This window comes from Carcharodon carcharias, chromosome 2, assembly GCF_017639515.1.
Source record: "Carcharodon carcharias isolate sCarCar2 chromosome 2, sCarCar2.pri, whole genome shotgun sequence".
Taxonomy (NCBI): Eukaryota; Metazoa; Chordata; class Chondrichthyes; order Lamniformes; family Lamnidae; genus Carcharodon; species Carcharodon carcharias.
Window position 1 is genome coordinate 39,536,285 of NC_054468.1, and position 22,874 is coordinate 39,559,158.

The window sequence follows — 22,874 nt, forward strand, 5'->3', positions numbered from 1 at the left end:
GGGCCCATAGCTGATTTTGCTGCGCCCCCACCTTTCTGAAAATTTAATTGGGGCAGGGTGACTTCAGGAGTTCTGCCTGACGTTATCCCGCGTTATTTTACGTGTCGGCGAATGAGCCCCGATGGTAAAATCCTGCCCATTAAGTGTAGTTTTTGTCTTTACTGCTTTGGTGACAAGCCAACGGAAATAAAAATTGGGCTGTTTCTATGATGGGTGGAACCCCCACCCGAGCGGTTTACTGCTGATGCAATGAAGGTGAAAAGGACCCCAACTGTCCCAAGACAAAGTGGTATCTGGAAACCACTATCCTTCAAACATGAACAAAATGCCGTGGATGCTGGAAATCTGAAATACAAACAGAAAATGTTGGAAATAGTCAGCAGATCAAGCAGCATCTGAGGAGAGAGAAACCGAGTTGGTGTTTCAGATTAATAACCTTTCATCAGAACTGAAAAGGACATTGAGCTAAAACATCAATTCTGTTTATCTCCAAAGATGCTGCTTGACCAGCTCAGTTTTTCCAACATTTTCTGTTTTTATGCCCCAAACAAGCTTTAGTACACATTCTTCCCAAGCAGGGGATTTTAAATCATACTTAATATAACATTTTATTATGTAAAAAAACTAAGATCCACGTAAGGCAAAAGTCAGAAATCCTGTAACGGAATGTGTCCACAACTATATAATAAAATGGATGAAATGTACATAAATATTTTTCCCTCCAGAATTTAAGGTAGCTGTCACATTAATTAAATGTTACACAACTTTCCCAGGTATCTGGGATTCTCTCTGAGGGACATGAAGCACATTAACTCACTAATTCTATAATCAAAGTTAATAGCTCAGCTTTTGTTCAGCACATAAATGCTATTTATTCTTGCACTTATATAAAAGACTGAACTAAAGGAATATACTTCCTTTTAGTAAGTGATCCAGAATTTTTATATGGAATAAGAACACCTAAATTCATTCAATTGTCACATGAAAAATAAGGTATTTTTAATATCAGTTTTTTTGCACAGTTGGCCAAAGTAAATCGAGTTGAATTCATTGTGAATTTTCCTCCTCCACAAATTTTACCACTGCGGCATGTCGGTTAGCTTGGGAACCTTCTTTGTATAGAACTTTCTCAACCACGCCAGCCTTTGGAGCTTTTATTGTATGCTGAAAAACAAATGCAAAGAACTCAGGTTTTGGCTTTTTCCAAGTTTGCATCATAAAAGTGACTGAGGAGGGCCATTCACCTCATCTGAGTTCATCCATCCAGATAGACCCAACAACCCCTCGTTGTTCTTGATTAATTTTTTTCAAACATATATCACATAAAAATAAATAAAAACGTTTGCCTCCACTACTCTATTTGAAAATCTTTCAGATCATGTGTATCTTTCAGTTTTCAGCCCTAAATTTGCTATCTCTTAGTTTGAACTACCCTTGCAATTTGGCCTAAATTTCCATGCTGTTTACTATCTCATATACCTCTAAGGTTCTCTTTCAGTCAACCACTTTCAAGGTCCAAATATCTCCCATCATTCCTCGTGATTCCAGCACTTGCATGTCTTCCATTGTGCCTAGGTGACAAGAACTGGACACAACCAAGATGTGATCTGACTAATGCCGATGCGCAAGTCGGGATTGACTTCTTCTGACTTCTACTCTAACGCTTTTCTTTGATAATTTAGCATGTGGCTATATTTGCTTTAATAGTTACTCTGCTGTGGTTGGATGTGTTTTTGCCAAGTCCAATAAGAGCTCTAGATCGATCTCAATTTAACCCATATCTATTTTGATGCCACAAGTACATGCATTACTTAGTTCATTCCTAGAAGAAGTAATTTTCAATTGTCTGTATTATTTATCATACCACAGTTAAAAATATTTAACAATGAGCTTTTAAGTTTTGTAAATTACACGCCTCCAAAAGGTAATTAATAATCTGGCCAGCAATATGTATCAGAAAAATTAATTCCTTTTCTTCAAACAGAGCACGCATAGTGATGAAACTTCTTGCACATGTTCGTTACCATGATATTATAATTTTCATTTTGTTTAGATTCCGTGGATTTTTTTTTGAGAAAGTTCTGTTCAAACAGAAAATTGTGTTGACCTTACTGTGGCAGTGGCTTGGAGAATTTCCTAAGCCCAGAGAGGTGATGCAACTGGATGCTGTCATTAACCCCAGGATGCTTCCGTGAGCTTATGATTAAACTATGTGCATGTTGATTTAGCTCTCTTACACATGCATGCTCAATAACACCTCCCAGTATTTCTCATATGTCATTAACATTCACTCACTAAACAAAAATAGTCATCACAACTGGAAAGGGAGAAAAACACCAATCAAAATTTTCTTTTAAAGAAAGGGATGCACTTCCTTTAGTTTCAGCTTTCTTTCGAAAAAGAACTATTAATAAAAGGTAAAAGTTCTCCTAAATGGAAACCTTGGGCTCAGTGGTAACATTCTTGGCTCTGACTCAGAAGGTGATGGGTTCAAGCTCCACTCCAGTGCACCTAATCCAGGCTGACACTTCAATGCAAATACTGAGGCAACACTGCATAATCAGAGGTGCCTTTTTTTAAACTGAGGCTCTGACTGCCCACTCAGGTGGATATAAAAGAACTTGTAGCACTATTTGAATAAGAGCGAGGGAGTTCTCCTGGTCAGTATTTATCCCTCATTCAACATCATTAAAACAAATTACCTCATCATTTATCTCATTGCTGTCTGTGAGATACTGCTATACAAATTGGTAGCTCCAGCAACCTACATTACAACAGTAACTATGCTTATGGGGAGACGGTGGCATAAAGGTAATGTCATTGGACCAGTTATCCAGAGGCCCAGGCTAATGTGTTGGGGGCATTGGTTCAAATCCTACCATGATAGCTGATGGAATTTAAATTCAGTTAATCGATCTGGAACTTTTTAAAAGAAAAGCTAGTCTCAGTAATGATGACCATGGCAACAATCATCGGTTGTTGTAAAAACCCATCTAGTTCACTAATGTCCTTTAGGGAAGGAAATCAGCCATCTTTACCTGGTCTGGCCTAGATGTGGTTCCAGACCCACAGCAACATGGTTGATTCTTGACTGACCTCTGAAATAGCCTTGCAAGCCACTCAGTTCAAGGGCAATTGGAGATGGGCAACAAATGCTGACCTTGCCAGTGCACCCATATTCCATGAAAGAATAATTTAAAAAAAACACTTCAAAAGTACTCAATTGCTTGTGAAATGCTTTGAAATGTCCTGAGAACATGAGAGGTTCGACAGTGATACTGTTTCAAAATTAGAACTCGCCCTTTTATGAGATGAGGAGAATTTTTTTCTCTCAGAGGGCTGTGTGACTTTGAAACTCTCTGGGCAGAATTTTCTGCCTGTTGGGTGGGCGGAGAGCCGATCATTTTGCGCAGGCGGGCCAAAGAAGGCCCACCCAGCATGACATCCAGCGGGAAGCGCTATGCACTTCCTGTGCAGGTGGTGGGGGGGGGATTCCCTAAAAGCGAGAGTGTGCTCTTTCGCGCATGTGCATGAAAGAGCACACATCTCCCTGAGGCTAACTGTAGCCTCAGGGAGATCATTTCCTCTTTGAAAAATATTAAAAATAGAGAAAAAAAAATTCCCCAACACGTCCCCCTCATGTGACAATGTCACATGAGATGGGACATGTTCATAATTTACTGAAAAACTTTATTAACATTTTTAAAACCCTGCATAAAACCTCATCCTGCCGCTGGATGAGGTTTCATGTTTTCTCTATTTTGCTTTTATATTATTAAGAATCTGTCTAACTCTGCCATAAAAATATTCAAAAACCCCGCCTCCACGGCCTTCTGAGACACAGGGCAGAGTTTGGCCGTCGGTGAGCAGGGGGCGGGGCCCGCTTGTCGATGCATAAAATGAAGCGGGATGACGTTGGGCTAATGTTGTACCCTTGTTTAAAAAGGGGGCCAGGGAAGAACCTAATAATTATAGGCCAGTCAGTCTGACCTCAGAATTGATTCCAATAATTTGCCCACTACCAAGGGACAGGATAAACTGTCACTTAGAAATTCATGGATAGTTCAAGGACTGTCAGCATGGATTTATTAAGGGAAGATCGTCTCTGACTAACTTGATTACATTTTTTGAGGAAGTAACAAGGAGGGGATTGATGGGGGTAGTGCAGTTATGGTCTACATGGATTTTAGCAAGGCTTTTGACAAGGTTCCACATAGCAGGCTGGTTAAAAAAAAAGCCCATGAGATCCAGGGGAATGTAGCAAGCTGGATACAAAATTGGGCTTAGCAGCAGGAAACAAAGGGTAATTGATGATGGATGTTTTTGTGACTTGAAGGCTGTTTCTAGTCAGGTTCCGCAGTGACTAGTATTAGGTTCCCTGCTTTTTGGTGGTATATATCAATGGATATAAACATAGGGGGAATGATCAAGAAATTTGCAGACGCCAAAAACTGGCTGCATGGTTGATAGCGAGGTGGATGGCCGTAGACTGCAGGAAGATATCAATGGACTGGTCAGGTGGGCAGAAAAGTGGCATATTGAATTCAACCCACAGAAGTGTGAGGTGATGCATTTGGGGAGGTCAAACAAGGCAAAGGATTACACAATAAATGGGAAGATACTGAGAGGTGTAGAGGAAGTGAGGGACCTTGGAATGTCCACAGATTCCTGAAGGTAGCATGACAGATTGATAATGTGGTTAAGAAGGCATATGGAATCTTTTCATTTATTAGCTGAAGCATTGAATATAACAGCAGGAATGTTACGCTGGAACTATATAAAACATTATTTAGGCTGCAACTTAAATAGTGCGTGCAGTTCTGTTAACCTCATGACAGAAAGGATGTAATTGCATTAGAGAGGTTACAGAGGAGATTTACAAGGATGTTGCCAGGACTGGAAAATTACAGATATGAGGAAAGATTGGATAGGCTGGGGTTGTTCTCCTTGGAACAGAGAAGGCACACGGGAAATTTGATCGAGATGTACAAAATTGTGAGGGGTCTGTATAGAATGGATGGGAAGGGCCTATTTATTTTGTCAGAGGGGTCAGTGACTAGTGGGAAAAGATTTAAAGCAAATAGTAGAAAGATTAGAAGGGAGAGCAGGAAAGATTTTTTTCATCCAGAGTGCTGGTGGGGGGCTGGAACTCACTGCCTGAAAGGGTAGTAGAGGCAGAAGCCCTCAACGCATTTAAAAGGTGTCTGGATGTGCATCGCAAGTGCCGTAACCTGAAGGGCTATGGACCAGTGGGATTAGGGTGGCTCATTTATTGGCCGGTGCAGACATGATGGGCCAAGTGGTTTCTTTCTGTGCCATATTTTTATGATTCACCTGGGTCTTTGGATTACTAGTCCAGTGACATTATGACTACACCAACATCTCCCCCAGTTAGGGCACAAAAATTTGAAGATAACATTTTATCTGAGCGGAAAGCAAGGCTGTGCATGAGAGTTTGCTCATATATTTACGATAGCAGGATTTCATCAATAATCAAAATTGACTCAGCAATGATTGGATATCACTGACCATATACCAATATGGATATTGGCAGTTTTGACAGAATGTTGGAAATGCACAAAAGGTGCATCACTATTTAAATTTTAAAAAAATCAATAAGCTAATGTTTCAGATGGACATCCTTCAGTATTAATCCTTCCACTTCCAAACAGGCTTAGGTATGAAATCAAATTCTTAGGTGTCCCTTGTTGACTGAGATACCACTTTAAAATATACTGCATATAACCCTCCCCAGATAATACTGTCATTGGAAAAGGTCAAGTAAAAATGGTTACAGTGCTCGAGATATAAAATTGAACGGCAATGTTACCTGGGTGGATGTTATTTCTGGTTAATGTTAAGTTAACATAGAAGTAAAAATGAAAAACATTATTCAAAGTATTTAAAACTAATAAGAATCACCTTTCAAAACATGAACCCATCTTTTTGTTTTGCAGTTCCATTAATTGCAGTGTTTTTCTTTTCATCCGTGTGTGATATTAATGGGATAGCTGTCAAAACTACACTGGCACAGCATCCAGTATGATGATGCTCCTTCAGTATGGAAATGTTTGCAATGTTACATATTTTGGTATTTGTGTTGTAGATACTCCCTTTAACAACAATTAAGGAATAATTCAAACTTTTAGAATTAAAATTGTAAAGGCAAAATAAAGTGAAACATTCTTGAGAAAACACCCATCTTTTTAGAAAAGAATACGCTTGCTCACCTCCATTTTCATGGCTATCATTACCATTAATGAGTCTCCAGCCTTGACATGATCACCTTCCTTAACGAACACCTTGAAAATATGGATAGTAATTTATTACAATTAACAAAAATAGCCAGAAACATCTGCATCCACATCACAGAATGGAATGGCAGTACAATATTCTATACCTAGTTAAACTATGCCATTCTCTGTTCCATTCACTGTCTGATTTCTTGAAGTCTTATATTACACTCTAAAATCTTGATTAATTCGCAGACAATCTTGCAACACGTAAAGTTTTACCAGGATTGTAAAATCTATTGATATCTAGCTGGAGTCATTGTTAAGCACACATTTGAAAATATTAGGAGCGTAGGAGACAAATGGTGCTGCACGTGACCTCCTAAACTTGTTCTGAACGAAGTCACAGGACTTGAAGTATTGTGGCAGTTTGTTCTTAGCTAAAGTTAAACTGAAACAAACCAATTAACATTAACTACAGTACCCTATCCCCCAACGAGAAGAAACACTATAACCCAGAGGGATGGAACCATGGCTTGTGAAGAATGTGTATTAAAACATGAAGATGATCCGAGTAGGCTACTAATCTTTCTTCTTCATTATGCATCCAGTACAGATTGGCGATGGCAGGGCGGGTTTGGTGGGGAGAAGTGGTGCAGTGTAGCAACCATTACATGAGGAAGGGATCTACCAAGCACATTGTCATATGCTTCAGATAAACTTAGACCGTAATGTTTAGTAAATATGTGACCATTACTCCTTGAAATGTGCTATCCATTGGAAACTGTTTTGAGAGACAACAAGTAATCAAAGCAAACAAAGTGGAATGACTCTTAACCTGCTCCCTAATTTCTCTTATGCAGAATAGTGGCTGTGTGTGGAATACACTCAGCCTACCATTTTGAGATCTGCTTTTTAAATTCTCTTCCCCAGATGGTGAAAAGGCTGGGTCTTTAAATTTAATCAAGGCTGAGTCAGACAGATTTTTGTGCGACAAGGGAGTCTAGGGTTACGGGCAGGGGGGAGAGAGAGAGAGACAGGAAAGTGGAGCCGAGACCACAACCAGATCAGCCATGATGGAGCAGACTCAAAGGGCTGAATGACCTACTCCTGCTCCTAAATCCCATATTCCTAAATCCAGCGTCCTCAGTCCCAGGCTTAAAGGATTCTCAGATCTCAGGATTCTCTCTCAAGGTTCACAAAACATTTCCCATGTTCTCTGATCCCAGATGCTCCCTGAGACGTCCCTCTCCAATGGCCCCAGATCCCAAAGTTGCTCCTGTGTTCCGAAAACTCCCTTCTACCATTTCTCAGACAAACCTTTCAACACTCCTAAAGCCTTGGTGTCTCCCTCAAAATACTGCATCAGCTCTCAATACAACAAAATTGCAGCAACCCCCACTCCTTTTCTTAGCATATGTAGGTCCCAGGGCTGCCAACAATGTTGATAAGTTAGTGTTCCCACTAATATTACTTGGCTTAAACCTCTTTTATATGTAAAATTGCTTATTCACCATGAGCAATGCCATAGGAGATCTGTTAGAATTCTAAAAGCAAACACTGCATTGGTACTGTAAGGTTTATTTTATGATTTTCATAAGTACAATGAATTAGAATTAAAAAATGAGTTAAATACAACTTTGTCATTGCTTTATTAAGAGTTCATTATTGTGCTGTAAAATAGAGTATCAGTTTAGCTGTACCATGAGGCACAAAATGACTCAATGTTCCTTCTCTAACATAAAATTTTTTTTACATTCAGCTCGCAATTTAAACCTACACATATTATGTTTATCAATTCTTGGTGAAGTTACAGAATGCTTGCTGATTTAACCGTAATCACCATATGGGCTGCCAAAACACCAGTGACACCCAGATGTAATTATTTAAATGTGCTAAAAATAGAAAAGAGCTTTCTTTTTTTAAAAAGATACAATTTAGACATGGGAGAGACGATGGCATAGTAGTATTGTCGCTGGACTAGTATTTCAGAGACCCAGGGTAATGGTCCAGAGATCCGGGTTTTGAATCCCGCCACAGTGGATGGTGGAATTTGAATTCAATAAAAATCTGGAAATTAAAAGTCTAATGATGACCTCGAAACTATTGGCGATTGTTGTAAAGACCCATTTGGTTCACTAATGTCCTCTAGGAAAGGAAATCTGCTGTTCTTACCTGGTCTGACCTACATGTGACTCCAGACCCACAGCAATGTGACTGACTCTTAAATGCCCTCTGAACTAGGGCAACTAGGGGTGGGTAATAAATGTTGGCCAGCGATACCCACATCCCATGAACGAATAAAAAAAAGTCCTTTTTCTTAATAGATGCTATTTTCTTTCTCATTTTAATAGGCATTAGAGCACCATTCTTGTTGACTTTGATTACACCAAAATCAACTGAAATCAATCTACAATACACAGATTCAAGCAGAAGTTAAAGAGGGGGAAATTGGTCACTGTTCCTAATTTCTCTTCAAATTTAAAAGTAACTAGCCTAATATTTTAAAGTCTTTTGCCTATTGGGTTAAGCATTTAAATACAATATTAAGTTCAAGATGACCTTTATGTAACATGCTGTCGTTGACCATTGGCACAACATCCTTCTGTTTCTATGGTGGCAATTAATGGAACTTTTTTTCAACATAAAAAGGTCAGGTGGGAAAATATAATTCAAGAGGAAGGTAAAGGCAAAAATTCCAACAGCTTCTAAACAAATACAATATTGCTGTTAATGAAACTACTGATATAATAAATATTTATCCAATTATTTATGATCGTCAAGCCTTTTATCTGCACTTTCATGCTGGTTTTGGTCACTTGGTCTATAGCTCCCAAGTATTTAGTAGCCAGTCCCACACCAAATTTTAATATTTTATGTAATACAAGCTGTATACTATAAATGTTATTCCTTAAAACATAATTAGTAATGCAGACCACAATATTTCTGATAGTTTTTCAAATTTTGTACAGTTTGAATTTATTTTTTCTTCCCAACTCCAAACTAAAGGCAAATGGTATGTTGGCCTTCATAGCCAGAGGATTCGAGTACAGGAACAGGGATGTCTTGCTGCAATTGTACAGGGCCTTGGTGAGACCACACCTGAAATATTGTGTGCAGTTTTGGTCTCCTTATCTGAGGAAGGATGTACTTGCTATAGAGGGAATACAGCAAAGGTTTACTTGACTGATTCCTGGGATGGCGGGACTGACATATGAGGAGAGATTGAGTCGATTAGGATTATATCTGCTGGAGTTCAGAAGAATGAGGGGGGATCTCCTAGAAACCTATAAAATTCTAACAGGACTAGACAGGGTAGATGCAGGAAGGATGTTCCCGATGGTGGACGAGTCCAGAACCAGGGGTCACAGTCTGAGGATATGGGGTAGACCATTTAGGACTGAGATGAGGAGAAATTTCTTCACCCAGAGAATGGTGAGCCTGTGGAATTCGTTACCACGAAAGTAGTTGAGACCAAAACAATGTATGCTTTCAAGAAGGAGTTAGATATAGCTCTTGGGGCGAAAGGGTTCGAAGGGTATGGGGAGAAAGCGGGAGTAGGCTATTGAGTTGGATGATCAGCCATGATCATAATGAATGGCGGAGCAGTCTCGAAGGGTCGAATGGCCTATTCCTGCTCCTAGTTTCCATGTAATCCCAACTAGAGGGAAGGGGTTGAGTAGTACAGCAATAAATATCCCTGCAGATGGTCAAATAAATCCATTAGCTAACAGCAAGTAACATTTGTATAGGGCCTTTCACTTAATGAAATGTTCTTTGGCTGTTTATAGGAAGAACACTGAACACTAAACAAATCCACAAAAAAACATAAAGGTATTATTGTGGAAGGACTGTTGTAATAATCCAACTGATTTATTAATGTCTTTAAGGGAGATATCCTGGAAAATCTACCCAGTCTGGCTTATGTGTGATTCTTGTTCATATTATGCGTTGATTAATGCCTTCTTGGCAACAAGGAATCAAGAATAAATGCAGCTTGACATTATCATCCAAATCCTGGTGACAAATGTATTAAAAAAAAGTATGGCTGAAGTTAGGGAAGGAAGTCAAGGTCAAATAAATAAATTTTGAGGAAAGTTTCAAAGATGGTGATAGAGCTAGCACAATAGGAGGTGCAAGAAGAGAACAATCAAAGTTTTGTGTGAAAGGGCAACATTTCTCTTCTGCTCCCAATGTTCACTCAACTAAAATTGACAACTTTTTCCCTATAAAGGTCAGGAGTGCTAATGTCCCTCAATCGTGCGCTTCAATCTCAGGCCTTGCATGGATTCCATAACTCTGATCAAAATTAAAATCATGGTAGAAAAGTAAAACTGGTACCTGAGATTAACATTTTTCTTAAATCACAGTTCTTTCTTTTCCTTCCCTGTGTTCTCAACGTTGTTGTTGTATCAGACCCTGAGTTGAGCTTCATATTCACACCATCACTAAGACTGCCTACTTTCATATCCCTAATTTTGCCGTTGTCTCAGCTCACCTGCTACTGAAACTCTCATCTCCTCATTTGTTTCCTCTGGACTTGACCGGTCGGCCTTGCAACTTCCACAAACTCAAGTTCAGACAAAACGCTTGCTACCTGTGTCCTAACACGCACCAAATCCTCTGAAGAAGCGTCATATGGACTCGAAATGTTAATTGTTTTTCTCTCCACAGATGCTGCCAGACCTGAGTTTTCCAGCATTTTCTGTTTTTGTTTCAGATTTCCAGCATCCTCTATATTTTGCTTTTAATCGCACCAAACCCTGTTCATTCAGTATCCTTGTGCTTGCTGACGTGCATTGGTTCCCATATGAGCCATGCCTCGATTTTAAAATTCACATCCTAGTTTTCAAAGTCCTCCTTGGCCTAACCCCTCCATGTCTCTATGACATCCTTGAGCTCTACAACCCTTTGATCTATCTCTGCTCCTCCAATTCTGGCCTCTTGTGCATTCCTCATTTTAATCGCTTCACCATTAAGAGGCCATGCCTTCAGTTGCTGAGGCCCTAAGTTCTGGAATTCACTCCCTAAACCTCTTCACCTCCCTTTCCTCCTTAAAGAAACTCCTTAAAATCTACTTCACTGACCAAGCTCTTTGGTCATCTGCCCTAACATCACCTCATGTAGTTGGATGTCGATTTATGCTCGGAGATGTTTTTTATAGAAGGCATTAAATAAATGCAAGTTGTTGCCCTTCATAGGAGCCAGCAGCCTTCAGACATATCATCTAAGTAGCAATTCCTTTTCTCTAAGCCGAAGAAATGTATTTTCCCAGGTTGTTCACTTTGTAGGGTATCAGCTGATTCTACTCCTGTTCTCACCCAATGTCTATGCACGTATACCTTCCTGTAGCAGTCACTTGATAGTAATCTGGTTTTTCTCATCAAATGCTATCTAGAAAACATATCAAGAATCACGGATTCAAAATCAAAACATTACCTTTTCAATAGTTCCGGTCATTGGTGCCACTGCTCCTCCTCGAGATCCAGAGACATCAATTCCAACTAAAAACTTTGGCACAGGGCTATTAACTTGCACAGCTCCTTCCTTAAATAAAGATCAAACATTTGTTACTTTTCTCTATTCAGAATATTGAATTGCATTCCTTGTGCTTAAAACAGGAATGAATCTTACCATTGAAAACAGGTGAATGCTGTTGTTTGTAAGAACTAGTTTAGGTTTGCAAACCATTCCATTGACTGAACATTTCAGGTATGTGGCATCGCCCTCTGTCTCCAGTTCTCCAAATACATGGAATCTCTCTCCATCAATCTGAGGTAGAATCAAAATTTAAATATAAATCTATGCTCTAGTGAATGAAAATAGTGCGTAATAATAAATGGGTCTTTTTTGAAATGGCAGATTGTGACTAGTGGGGTACTAGGTGACTAGGGATCAGTGTTTGGGCCCCAGCTATTCACAATATGTATCAATGATTTGGATGAGGGGACCAAATGTAATATTTCCAATTTTGCTGATGACACAAAATTAGGTGGGAATGTGAGTGATGAGGAGGATGTTAAGAGGCTTCAAGGCGATTTGGACACATTGAGTGAGTGGGCAAATTATGGCAGATGCAGTATAACGGGGATAAGTGTGAAGTTATCCACTTTGGTAGGAAAAACAGAATCGCAGAGTATTATTTAAATGGTGATAGATTGGGAAATGTTGATGTACAAAGGGACCTGAGTGTCCTTGTACACCGGTCACTGAAAGCAAACATGCAGGTGCAGTAAGCAGTTAAGAAGGCAAATGGTGTGTTGACCTTCACTGCAAGAGGACTTGAGTACAGGAGCAAGGATGTCTTACTGCAGCTGTACAGGGCCTTAGTGAGACCACACCTTGAGTATACTGTGCAGGTTTGCTCTCCTTACTCAGGAAAGGATCTACTTGCCATAGAGGAAGTGCAGTGAAGGTTAACCAGGCTGATTCGTGGGATGGCAGCATTGTCATATGAGGAGAGATTGGGCTGACTAGGCCTGTATTCACTGGAGATTAGAAGAATGAGAGGGGATCTCATTGAAACATATAAAATTCTGGCAGGGCTGGACAGACTGGATGCAGGGATGATGTTTCCTCTAGCTGGGGTGTCTAGAACAAGGGGCCACAATCTCAGGATATAGGTAGGCCATTTAGGACTGAGATGAGGAGAAACTTCTTCAGAGAGTGATGAACCTGTGGACTTCTCATTGAATATATTTGAGAAGGCAATAGATAGATTTCTACACTCTAAAAGGCATCAAGGGGTATGGGGAGAGAGGAGTACGGCGTTGAGATAGAGGATCAGCAATGATCATACTGAATGGCGGAGCAGGCTCAAAGGGCCGAATGACCTACCCTTGCTTCTATTTTCTATGTTTCTAACACATTTATCTGGCATAGCAAGATTTACCCTTGAATGCTCATTCTCATATTCTGATGTGAATGGATAGGTAGAAGTCACTTAACTGAGGTAGATAGAGGGCTATGCAGAAGTGCAGGTCAACAGATTTAGAGCTGTTATAGATATGATGGGCCAAATAGCCTCCTTCTATGAAGTATGGTTCAATTGCTGCTGCTGTACCTCAGACTGCATGATTTAGCAGATTTACCCTATCCATAAATTTATAAATAAAGCAGAAAAATCATTTCCCTTTGTTGCTGAGAGCCATTTTTGACTTTTGATTGATTTTTGATTTTGAGAGGAAGGTTAATACATGTGTCTGTCAAATTGAGCAAATAACAGCAGAATCCTTGTTAGTCTGTTGCCTGTGACCTCGATATGGCACTGATATTCTGCAGGTACAAATAGACCATAGATCTTTCTTGTTATATAGCAAACAATTTTAGCAAAAATAAAATCAGAACCATTGCAATTTTTGGATTATTTATCTTAAACTGCATTTATTTCACAGAACTAACAAACTGTTTGGAGAGGGGATATAAGTTAGGTTTTCCTGATTTGCCCAAAACAATGCCACTGCTGCATGAATTAGATCGCCTCAACAAGAAAATAAAAATGATTAAAACAAAAAAATGAAAACAGCATAAATAAATGATTTGATTCTTTGAATAATCATCATGCAATGAACAATTGATGCAATATCTTAGGGAACTGTTTACAATGTCTCATTGGGTAAATGCACTGCTTGACTTAGCACTAAACTACATAAAGCCGAAAGAATTCAGGTCCACTATTTGCACTGTATGAGGTGATCTCAGATAAATGTCAGTGGATATATACAATCGGCCTCAATTGGAACTCCACATGTCTGGATGCCTTATGAGTGGCCTTATTGACTGGACAAAATAGTCTGTCAATGCTCCTTGTCCATTTACATTAATAAACAATAGCTACATTGGTGTGGTACCAGATTGAAACACCAGTCCTTAAACTGCACGTCATCATCTCTAACTACCTTAAGTATGGAAGGGAAAAAGGAGAGAAAACCACAAAAGAAGAACTAAAAATACACTAATTTTAAAAAAATTGGCAAGAGTGACTGCAGAGAGAGATGTATTTGAATCTTCCACAAGTATCTGCAATCCCCATACAAGCAAAACAAATTCCGTATCTAACTTGACATATTAAGAAAATTTCTAATTATAAGCTTACCTGAATACTGTAAGTCCTGTCAGAGTTATACGTAACATCAATATTCACCTCTTTGTTTTGGGCATGGAAAGAAAGAGGGAAGAAACAAATGCAAGTATTATACACTGCAGTGTTAATGTAACAACATAAAAATATAAGAAGTAGGAGCAGTAGGCTAGTTGACCATTCGAGCCTGCTCTGGCATTCAATAAGATCATGTTGATCTTCGGCCTCAATTCCACCTTTCTGTGATCTCCCCATATCCCCAATCCTTCACTAAGCAAAAATCTACCAATCGGTCTTGAATATACTCAATAACTATGATATGTTTCGAATCAATACACGGAGACAAAAAAAAACTTTCTCCAGTAAAGTGCTAGACTTTTAAGTGCTGTTACGTGGTGCTTTATTATTTGTAGTAAGGTGTTTTGATTATGACATTTGAGGTGTACATTTCATTTTCTCCCTGAAAACTGCAATAGTCTGCCATGAGAAGCCTTTCACACCAGGTCTTTGTATAATGGAACAATTTTGAAGTTGTACATTGCCTTACGCACTTGATTTATCAGCTTGGTAATATTAAAGGTTTAATTTATCTTAAAAAAATGAAGCATACATTTTCAGTGTGTGAATACGCAGACTTACTGTTAAGAAACAGGCCATGTCCTGTGGTCATAAATTTTACATTTGGTAAAAAGTTGCTTGTTCTTTTCTCTTTGCATGTTCTTCTATTGTGTGTCTTAGTTAGCTGCACTGCACAGCACTCCAGATATTAGGACAAAAGCAAACTAAATACTATTTCATTGCATTTCATTATTATTCATTCAAAATGGAGCACAATTGTGTGCATCAGTTGTATTATTGACCTTGTACAAATTAATCTTCTGCCAACAATCACTAAATCAGGTTACCAATGATTTCATCTAAATTTGGCACTGTACTTTCCTTACTTCAACTGGTATTTTTTGCTGTGAATTCTACAATTAATGTTATTATGGATAGGGAGTGATTTAGTTTAAAAGGTTTGTCATATGAATGAGAAAAGTTTGTATAGTCTATATCATTAAAGCCATTGAAGATAGCCTCTCTTAAAAAAGGAATTGGTGCCACTTCTAAAACTGGTGCTGAGAAGAGGGAGGCAGAAGGATGTAAGTAAATGACTTAAAGCTTCAGACAAGGGCTAGAATACTCATGGAATAAAAGTATTAGTAATAATTCAAAAATGCAAGTAGAGAATAGGTGAGAAATGGCTGTGAAAGAGCAAGTAGTGTTTATTTTTTGTAATCTGAAATGGTGCTTTTGCTTTAGTATTAATTCTATTAAAATAAAGCTATTTCTGATGATTCAGTAGCTTTATTACTGTAAGTTACTATTTTATTATTTCAGTCTTTGTGCATCACTAGGGATTATAATAATTTGAAACTTACTAGCAAAAGTAACAATTCAATAGTTGAGTAAAACTTGCACCACAGTTATGCTGGCTACATAATACTTACTATTCTGTCCATCAAGCAATGCAAGATTTCTGCAGTATAGAATATTTAACCTTCTTCCACTGCTGTTTGCAAATGGAGAAAATGGATCTGAAAAATAATTAATAAAAAATATGATCACATTTAAGCATACCAATGCTTTTAAAATGTTTGAGTACAGGTAGGTCACAAGGAGTTCTTACCATGTGAAAGTGCCTTGAAAGTGTTGGTCTGAATTCTTTCATGCAGTATTAGAGCAAGTGCTGCCTGGCATAGAACGTCTTTATTAGTTGCTTCCTTTGCTGGGAACAGTCCATTGTAGTGTTGAGGGATAAAGTCTGTGTGTACATTTCCAGCCTCAAATTCAGAATGAGCAGCAAGATTGAGTAGGAAATCTATGTTGGTATTTAAGCCTACAATCTGTCATAACACAGAAATGATCAAAAATTATATTGTGCATCCAGGACTTCCAATTTGCCATTCATATATCAGTAGGGAAAGGTGGGTTACGAAAGTTCTCAGATGGAGTTTCAAACTTGACCAAAATTAGCAGCAATTATATTTTGAATAAACAGAACTAGTTTAATGAATAAAAGCAATATTCTCATAGATTTTTTTTAATTTTAATTTTAAAAATAGGAAAAAAGGGAGAACATAAAAGAAATAACTCTTTAATAAAGATGTCAAGAGGCATTCTTCCAACTTCCAGGTCTGATCCAAGAATGACACAAGGAATTATAGCCACATTTGTACTGATTGCTCAGATTACCTGTTTTTACAGCCAAGGTACAAATATTCAGACACATGGCAACATTATTAGCAAAAATAAAAGGAAGATAGCAATTTGATCTGTATAGTAAGGTATTAATCTGCAAAGTTTACAATCAATCACAACCTATCTATCAAGGTTTCCATTGTATGGTTTGTTTGATTTATTTACGTTTAAGTCAAATCAATGAAAACTAGAAAATCCATATGTGGTATTGGTCTGGAGATTTCCTGTAGCACTGTAAAAATTAAGAGATGGGGTGGAAGAATGTTCCAGAAAACTCAAAATCTCTGCACACTTATTTGCTTTGATGGTACATTTAAACATACATTGTAACAATAGTTAATAACCTATTTTCCATTCTCAATAAAATCCAATAAGTACACAGGCTCAGATTTAGTAACTGACACTTTTTCACAAGCAACTTAATAGTCAATACTGAATTTCACATTTTATAGTCTTTTAGCATTTTCTCCCCAGTGCATTACAGCCTCCCTTCCTCCTTTGAAGAAATTTCTTTGCATTTGCATTTTTGGGTTCCCAGTGTCCTGACCAGTTGCTTTTTCAGCATCTATTATGCTTATATACACTATCATGGTCAGAATTTGTGTGGTCCCTTCCAGTCCATAATCAGGGTGCTTGTGTGTAGGTATGTGTATTCTCTCACCCTCAGAGTGATTTCTAAATTTAAATAAATACCAGCAGCAGCCTTTTGGTGATTTTAAAAATAAAGGTGATTATTTATTATCACACACTTGCCCCGGAAGTTTGAACACATCTCAATCACTCATCTCACTCACACATGCAAAGATTAGATACTGATGAAGTTAAAGCTGTCATTATAAAAATTGAATTTATAACTCAGTCTCTATGTCGATGTAGACCTGATCTCTTCTTAGTTGAGATATTTTAGTTGGAGTGGATTCTCACAAAGCTGCAAAGCCTCTTGCTGATGAATAGCCAGTACACTAGTTTTCAGGTGGACTTAGAAACTGGAACAAGTACAATACCTTGGCTGCAATAAAAGACTTTCCACTATTTCAGGTGTTTCAAATGTTTCTTCCTCTGCTGGATTTGCTTTGTTCAGGGTATTTTAAACAGCAGTCCCTGAAAGTTAGTTTCAGTCACATGACTGCAAGGTTAACACTTCTGGGGTCCAGACCACAATACAATGGCAGTTGACAATGCTCATTCACTCTAATCGCTACCCCACCTTGAGCTCAAATATTCTCCTATGTTCAATTTGGCACTCAGAGATCAATAGTCTAAAGATCTGATACTTCTCAAATACTAGTTCATCCTTAAACAATGAGACATTTAAACTTTACAGATGGCTGCAAAGTACCCTTATCTAGGTCCATGTTTAACTAAATATTGACCACAGAAACAGACACTGTCCACAGTTTAAATGTCTACAGTTACATGTTAAGTTGCAGCTATCTTAAAAGGTATTTGTGGCCATTTTCATAAAGTATGATTTTACAGTCTGTAATATCCAATACACCCATGCCTGTACTGAGCATGACTACACTTTCCCAAAATCTTTAGTTATGCAAGCAGCATCAATGATTCCACTTACAAAATGCATTTTTGCTTAATCTAGCAAGTAAACATCCTCCAGCTGAATAATATGCATACCCCATTACTTATCAACTCATCAAATGTTCTTTAATTTTCCAATGGCAAACTATCAGTAATAACATTATATCAATATGAACATACGAATTAAGAGTAGGGATAGGCTATTCGGCCCCTCTAGCCTGCTATGCCATTCAATAAGATCATGGTTGATCTGATTGTGGCCTCAACTCCACTTTCCCCCCCTACCCCCTTTACCAATGTCAATCAAGAAACTAAATCAGCCTTAAAAGTATTAATTGACCCTACCTCCACCATTCTCTGTGCAAGAGAGTTCCACAGGCTCACACCTTCTGAGAGAAAACATTTCTCCTCATCTCCAATTAAATGGGAGACCTAATTCAGGAAACTATGAATGACTGACACAATCTGCCAGACAATGGATTTAATCATGCTATGGAATATTGTTCTGTACTTTCTAGCAGAATCGACTAGCATTCTTCAAGGATTATGTTTATCATGAGTTCTGCTTTCGAGCAAGAAGGGAACATGTTACAATCCATAGTAATGAATTACTATAATGGGATGGATTTATCTGGGTCTTGTTCTGAGCTTGTTATTCCTATTAGGAATTCCTATTAGGGCGAAGTTTTACGGCAGTGGGATTTTACGTTCCCGCTGAAGCCAATGAGGTTCAGAGTGTCTCGCCATATTTTACGGTCCTGTCCCCGCGTTAACGGGGCAGGAAAATTCTGCCCTTATTTTTAAAACACAAAGTGATCAACTTTGTTTGTATTTATAGCCCCTCACAGCAAATTACCTTCCCTAAGCGGAGGTGTACTAAAATGTACCAACTACTATGTAATCATCATACAAATTTGTGATGTTCTTCTTCAAAGATTGATCATGCAACACTAAATTTAGTTTTTAGAACGATGAACTGTCTCCATACTTACATTGTACTGACGCAAGCAATATTTTAATTTATTTAGTGCCACTGTGCGGTCATTTCCCCAAACCACCAGCTTGGCAATCATTGGGTCATAATGCACAGAGACTTCATCACCTGAAAAGAAAATGAATATTTATCATACCAATGAATATCTATTTTTGGAGAAAAAAGGAAATTACTTAAAATGAACTTAAAAGATTTTATTGTCTGGCATAACTTCAATACCTTGTTTGACTCCAGTTTCAATTCTTGTAAAAGCATCTGCTACTGGTGTTGATAGATGCAGCAAAGGCCCTGCACCTGGCATAAAGTTATTACTTGGATCTTCTGCATAAATTCTTGCTTCAAATGCATGACCTTTGACAGAGAGTTCTTCCTGTGTCATAGGAAGCTGCTCTCCAGCTGCCACCTGAAGTTTGAAAAAAACATCAATTTATTTTCATAGGCAGGATTTGTAATTCCTTTACTTATAGGTTCCCCATTTCATACACATAAAACAAAACACTGGCAGCATGCGGTGCTTCTGTGTGACTTGATGCACACCTTGAAGATCGACATGTCTCCACAAAATTAATTCCTTACTGTGTTTACTTTCACTCATCAACACCCCTTGTAGTGTGTACTGTGTTGGCTGGCAACCTAGAGGTCATGGGTTCAGATTAATGGCAAATTGTGAAACCCAAATGAATAAATCACCGTTGGTTTGCTGTTGTGCTCGAACTTTTCCCTGCCTCAATGCTGCCCCGCACTTCTTGCTGAGTCTTCTGAGCCTGGCTTTACCAGAAATGCTGAGAGCAGCATCCCTCTGAGAGCTCCAACACACCGTTGCAGAGTCGAAGGGAAAACACCTGTTATACAGCACAAGCTACCTATCTTAAGCTTAAAAGTCCAGTGTGAATGCTAGTTAATGGATAAATATTAGTGAATGGGCAGGTTGGTGAGGTGGTAGGTTTTAGGATGACAGATGGGTGAGTGATCGGAAGGGTGGTCAGGGGGGTAGTCATGGGGTCAGGATGGTGTAGTTGAGAGGTCATGGGGGGTTAGCTGGGGAGATTGGGGGTGGGGTGGGGCGGTCAGTGTGATTGATCAGGGTGTCAGTTCTGGAGTTAGCCAGGAGCTAGACTAGGTTTTTTTAAAATCTAACATTTCCTGCTTACCATTCAGGTAAGTACATCAGAACTATCTGAAGTCTCTGACTCTTGCTCAGAGTTGGAGACGTTCATAGAGAAGTTCAAATTTCCCAGGCAATTCCCACAGGAGTTAGCGCCTCAGGACTTCAGCAGGGTCCTGATGCGCATCTTGGGTCTCATAGACATAGAAGAAGGCCATTCGGCCCATCGTGTCTGTGCTGGTAAACAAAGGTCATACATCAGTCTCCAACAATCTGGAGACCGGAAGATTTGGGCCAATATGGTAATTTGGGAAAATGCAATTTCATTGTTAAAAATATAACTAAATCACAAATCACAGGGGAGGGAACTCTAACCTGGTTTGGTTCATGGGTGACTTCAATTCACACCATACGGTTGTCTTGCGATGCCTCTGAAGCAGCCTCACAAACTACCCAGTTGTAAAGACAATTGCTTTGAAGAAAGCATCTGTGGAGAGAGAAACAGGGTTAACGTTTTGAATCCAATATGACTTCTTAGGAATTGTTTCATATTGGACGCGAAACATTACGCTGTTTCTCTCACCACTAATGCTGCTAGATCTGTTGAGTCTTCCAGCACTTTGTTTTTACTTCAGATATCCATCATCTGCAGTATTTTGCTTATATGCTATGAAGAAAGGTCATCCTTACCTTCCTTGGCAACTACACATCCCTAGAACAAATAGTAATAACTCATGAAAGCCTGCCAGAGCTCTCACTAATACAAGACAAGAAACTATCACTAGCAATCGTCCCTCATTCTTACATAATATAAAAGTGTCTTAAATTAATTTCAGTACAAACTCTTAGCTAATGTCTAAGATACTTTCTCCTGGATCCAAGTCTTTCAAATTCAATTTCTGTTCTGAATTTAGTAAACTAAATTTGATAGTGTATCAAAAAGTGGAAATTCAAATCTCGTACATCAAGCACAACACAAAGGGACACAACTTTTATCCCAGGGGTCACTTAAGCTGTATAAGAAACCTATTTTTATAGTATTTCTGACCTTGTATTCTATTGTAAGATGGATACATTTAAAGTTAAAAGCAACATTTAAAGTTACTTGATATTTATTTCAGTCACCTTAAAGTGCGATGCGACAATTAAACACTGATGGTCTTTAGGGTGTTTTATGACACACAGAACTTACGACTTCACATTTTATTCTCTCTCTCTCCATGTAACATTCGTGTTGTCCAAAAGTTGCTAATCATGGCTTCATGATGCCATGATATCACAATGGGGCAAGGAGAAGAGGCAGGCCCCAAGAACGACTAGAGCCCATTTGCGGACTGAACCTTCCCACTTAATACCACTCCCCCACCCTGCCCCCAACATCCACCTTCAGTGTTATTGAACACACTCTAACAAACTGAGAAATCTGCAGTGGATGTACTTCATTAGACACTTGGTTGAAATGGCTCCTAGGGAAATGTGTACATTGCAACCCACTAGAGCACAAGCACATTGTTATCTTCCCTAACTCTTACATTTTTTCCTTTAAGTCCATGTCTTCAACATGCTATGACGTATTTGAGCACCTGATACCACAATGCTCACAGTTAACTAAACATTATAATGAATCTTGCATGATACTGTACTGAAAGAACAATGCCTTTTAAACCACAGAACAACAGTGAATTGGCAACCTTCAGATATTTTATAACCTGTTCAGACACATTAATGTAGCTGTGGTTTGAGACCAAAACATTTAGCTACTATTTCCCTCATCTTTGCAGTAGTCAAAACCCACAGGTTTAAGCCTAATATAACATAAACCATGGGAAACAACTGTTCTCACCCACCCGAAGCTGCCATTCAACAAGATCAGTTCCTGTTATCATCTCAGTGACTGGATGCTCCACCTGCAGTCTTGTGTTCATTTCCATGAAATAAAAATTATGCTGAGAGTCCATGATAAATTCCACTGTCCCTGAAAACCAAAACAACAATTGGATTGCAAATTCAGAGATTTTCAATAAAAGCCTATTCTATTTTGCCCACCATTTACACTTGCAGTATAGAATCATGACAGCACAGGCATGTAGCTTGTTTGATTCAGCAAATTATTCATCATTCCATTCAGCGCAATATTTCCCAAAACAACTCATCTACAAATCGCAAAGTAACACTGCACCCTTACCTAGATTCATATTCACATAAAAATGGTAATGGTTTCTATTTTCCACAAAATACTCCAATGCCAATCTGTAGAAATATTCAAGCTAAACAGATGTAAAATGAGGTTTGAAGGAAATATTACTGAGAAAGCCAGTTACACATATTTTGTTTAAAAAGCGAAACGTTAAAGTGGCACTTGTGGAATAAATTAGATAACTATTTAGAGAATGTCATACAAATACAGCTATATAATACAATTGAAAGCTGAAAATCAGAAGTATGAGCACATAACACTTAAGCAGAAAAAAGTAAGGGTTGTCTTGGTTCAAAAATTTATCAATCCCATGAATGAAAAGGAGTAGATTCATCCAACAGTATCTCGATGGGTAACATCACCCTAAGTCATCCATTATATTGAGGAAACTGATGAATGCAGGATCCAATGGAAGAACCCTTAAATGGAATTTTTTAGAAAACAAATTAAACAAAAATTTTATGACCAGGACTCAACTGATGTACTTT

General features: G+C 38.5%; 1 protein-coding gene across 3 annotated transcripts in view; it reads right to left on the reverse strand.

The window, feature by feature from the left end:
* Positions 1 to 977: 977 nt before the first annotated feature.
* Positions 978 to 22,874, reverse strand: part of mccc1 (methylcrotonyl-CoA carboxylase subunit) — a 44,652-nt gene continuing 22,755 nt past the window's right edge. Inside the window, exons 10-20 of one of the 3 annotated variants that reach the window (XR_005941690.1) lie at positions 22,037 to 22,164; positions 19,304 to 19,487; positions 19,083 to 19,192; positions 15,983 to 16,199; positions 15,804 to 15,890; positions 14,329 to 14,378; positions 11,868 to 12,005; positions 11,673 to 11,780; positions 6,231 to 6,302; positions 5,923 to 6,113; positions 978 to 1,164 (exon numbers count right to left, since the gene is read on the reverse strand). Coding sequence is in view for 2 of the 3 variants with exons in the window: in XM_041176943.1 (XP_041032877.1) it covers positions 1,048 to 1,164; positions 6,231 to 6,302; positions 11,673 to 11,780; positions 11,868 to 12,005; positions 14,329 to 14,378; positions 15,804 to 15,890; positions 15,983 to 16,199; positions 19,083 to 19,192; positions 19,304 to 19,487; positions 22,037 to 22,164; positions 22,375 to 22,456 (1,293 nt within the window). In the remaining variant the exon portion in view is untranslated. Of the gene's footprint in view, positions 1,165 to 5,922; positions 6,114 to 6,230; positions 6,303 to 11,672; positions 11,781 to 11,867; positions 12,006 to 14,328; positions 14,379 to 15,803; positions 15,891 to 15,982; positions 16,200 to 19,082; positions 19,193 to 19,303; positions 19,488 to 22,036; positions 22,165 to 22,374; positions 22,457 to 22,874 lie in introns of all 3 variants that reach the window. The other 2 variants (XM_041176943.1, XM_041176937.1) reach the window with 2 other exon arrangements.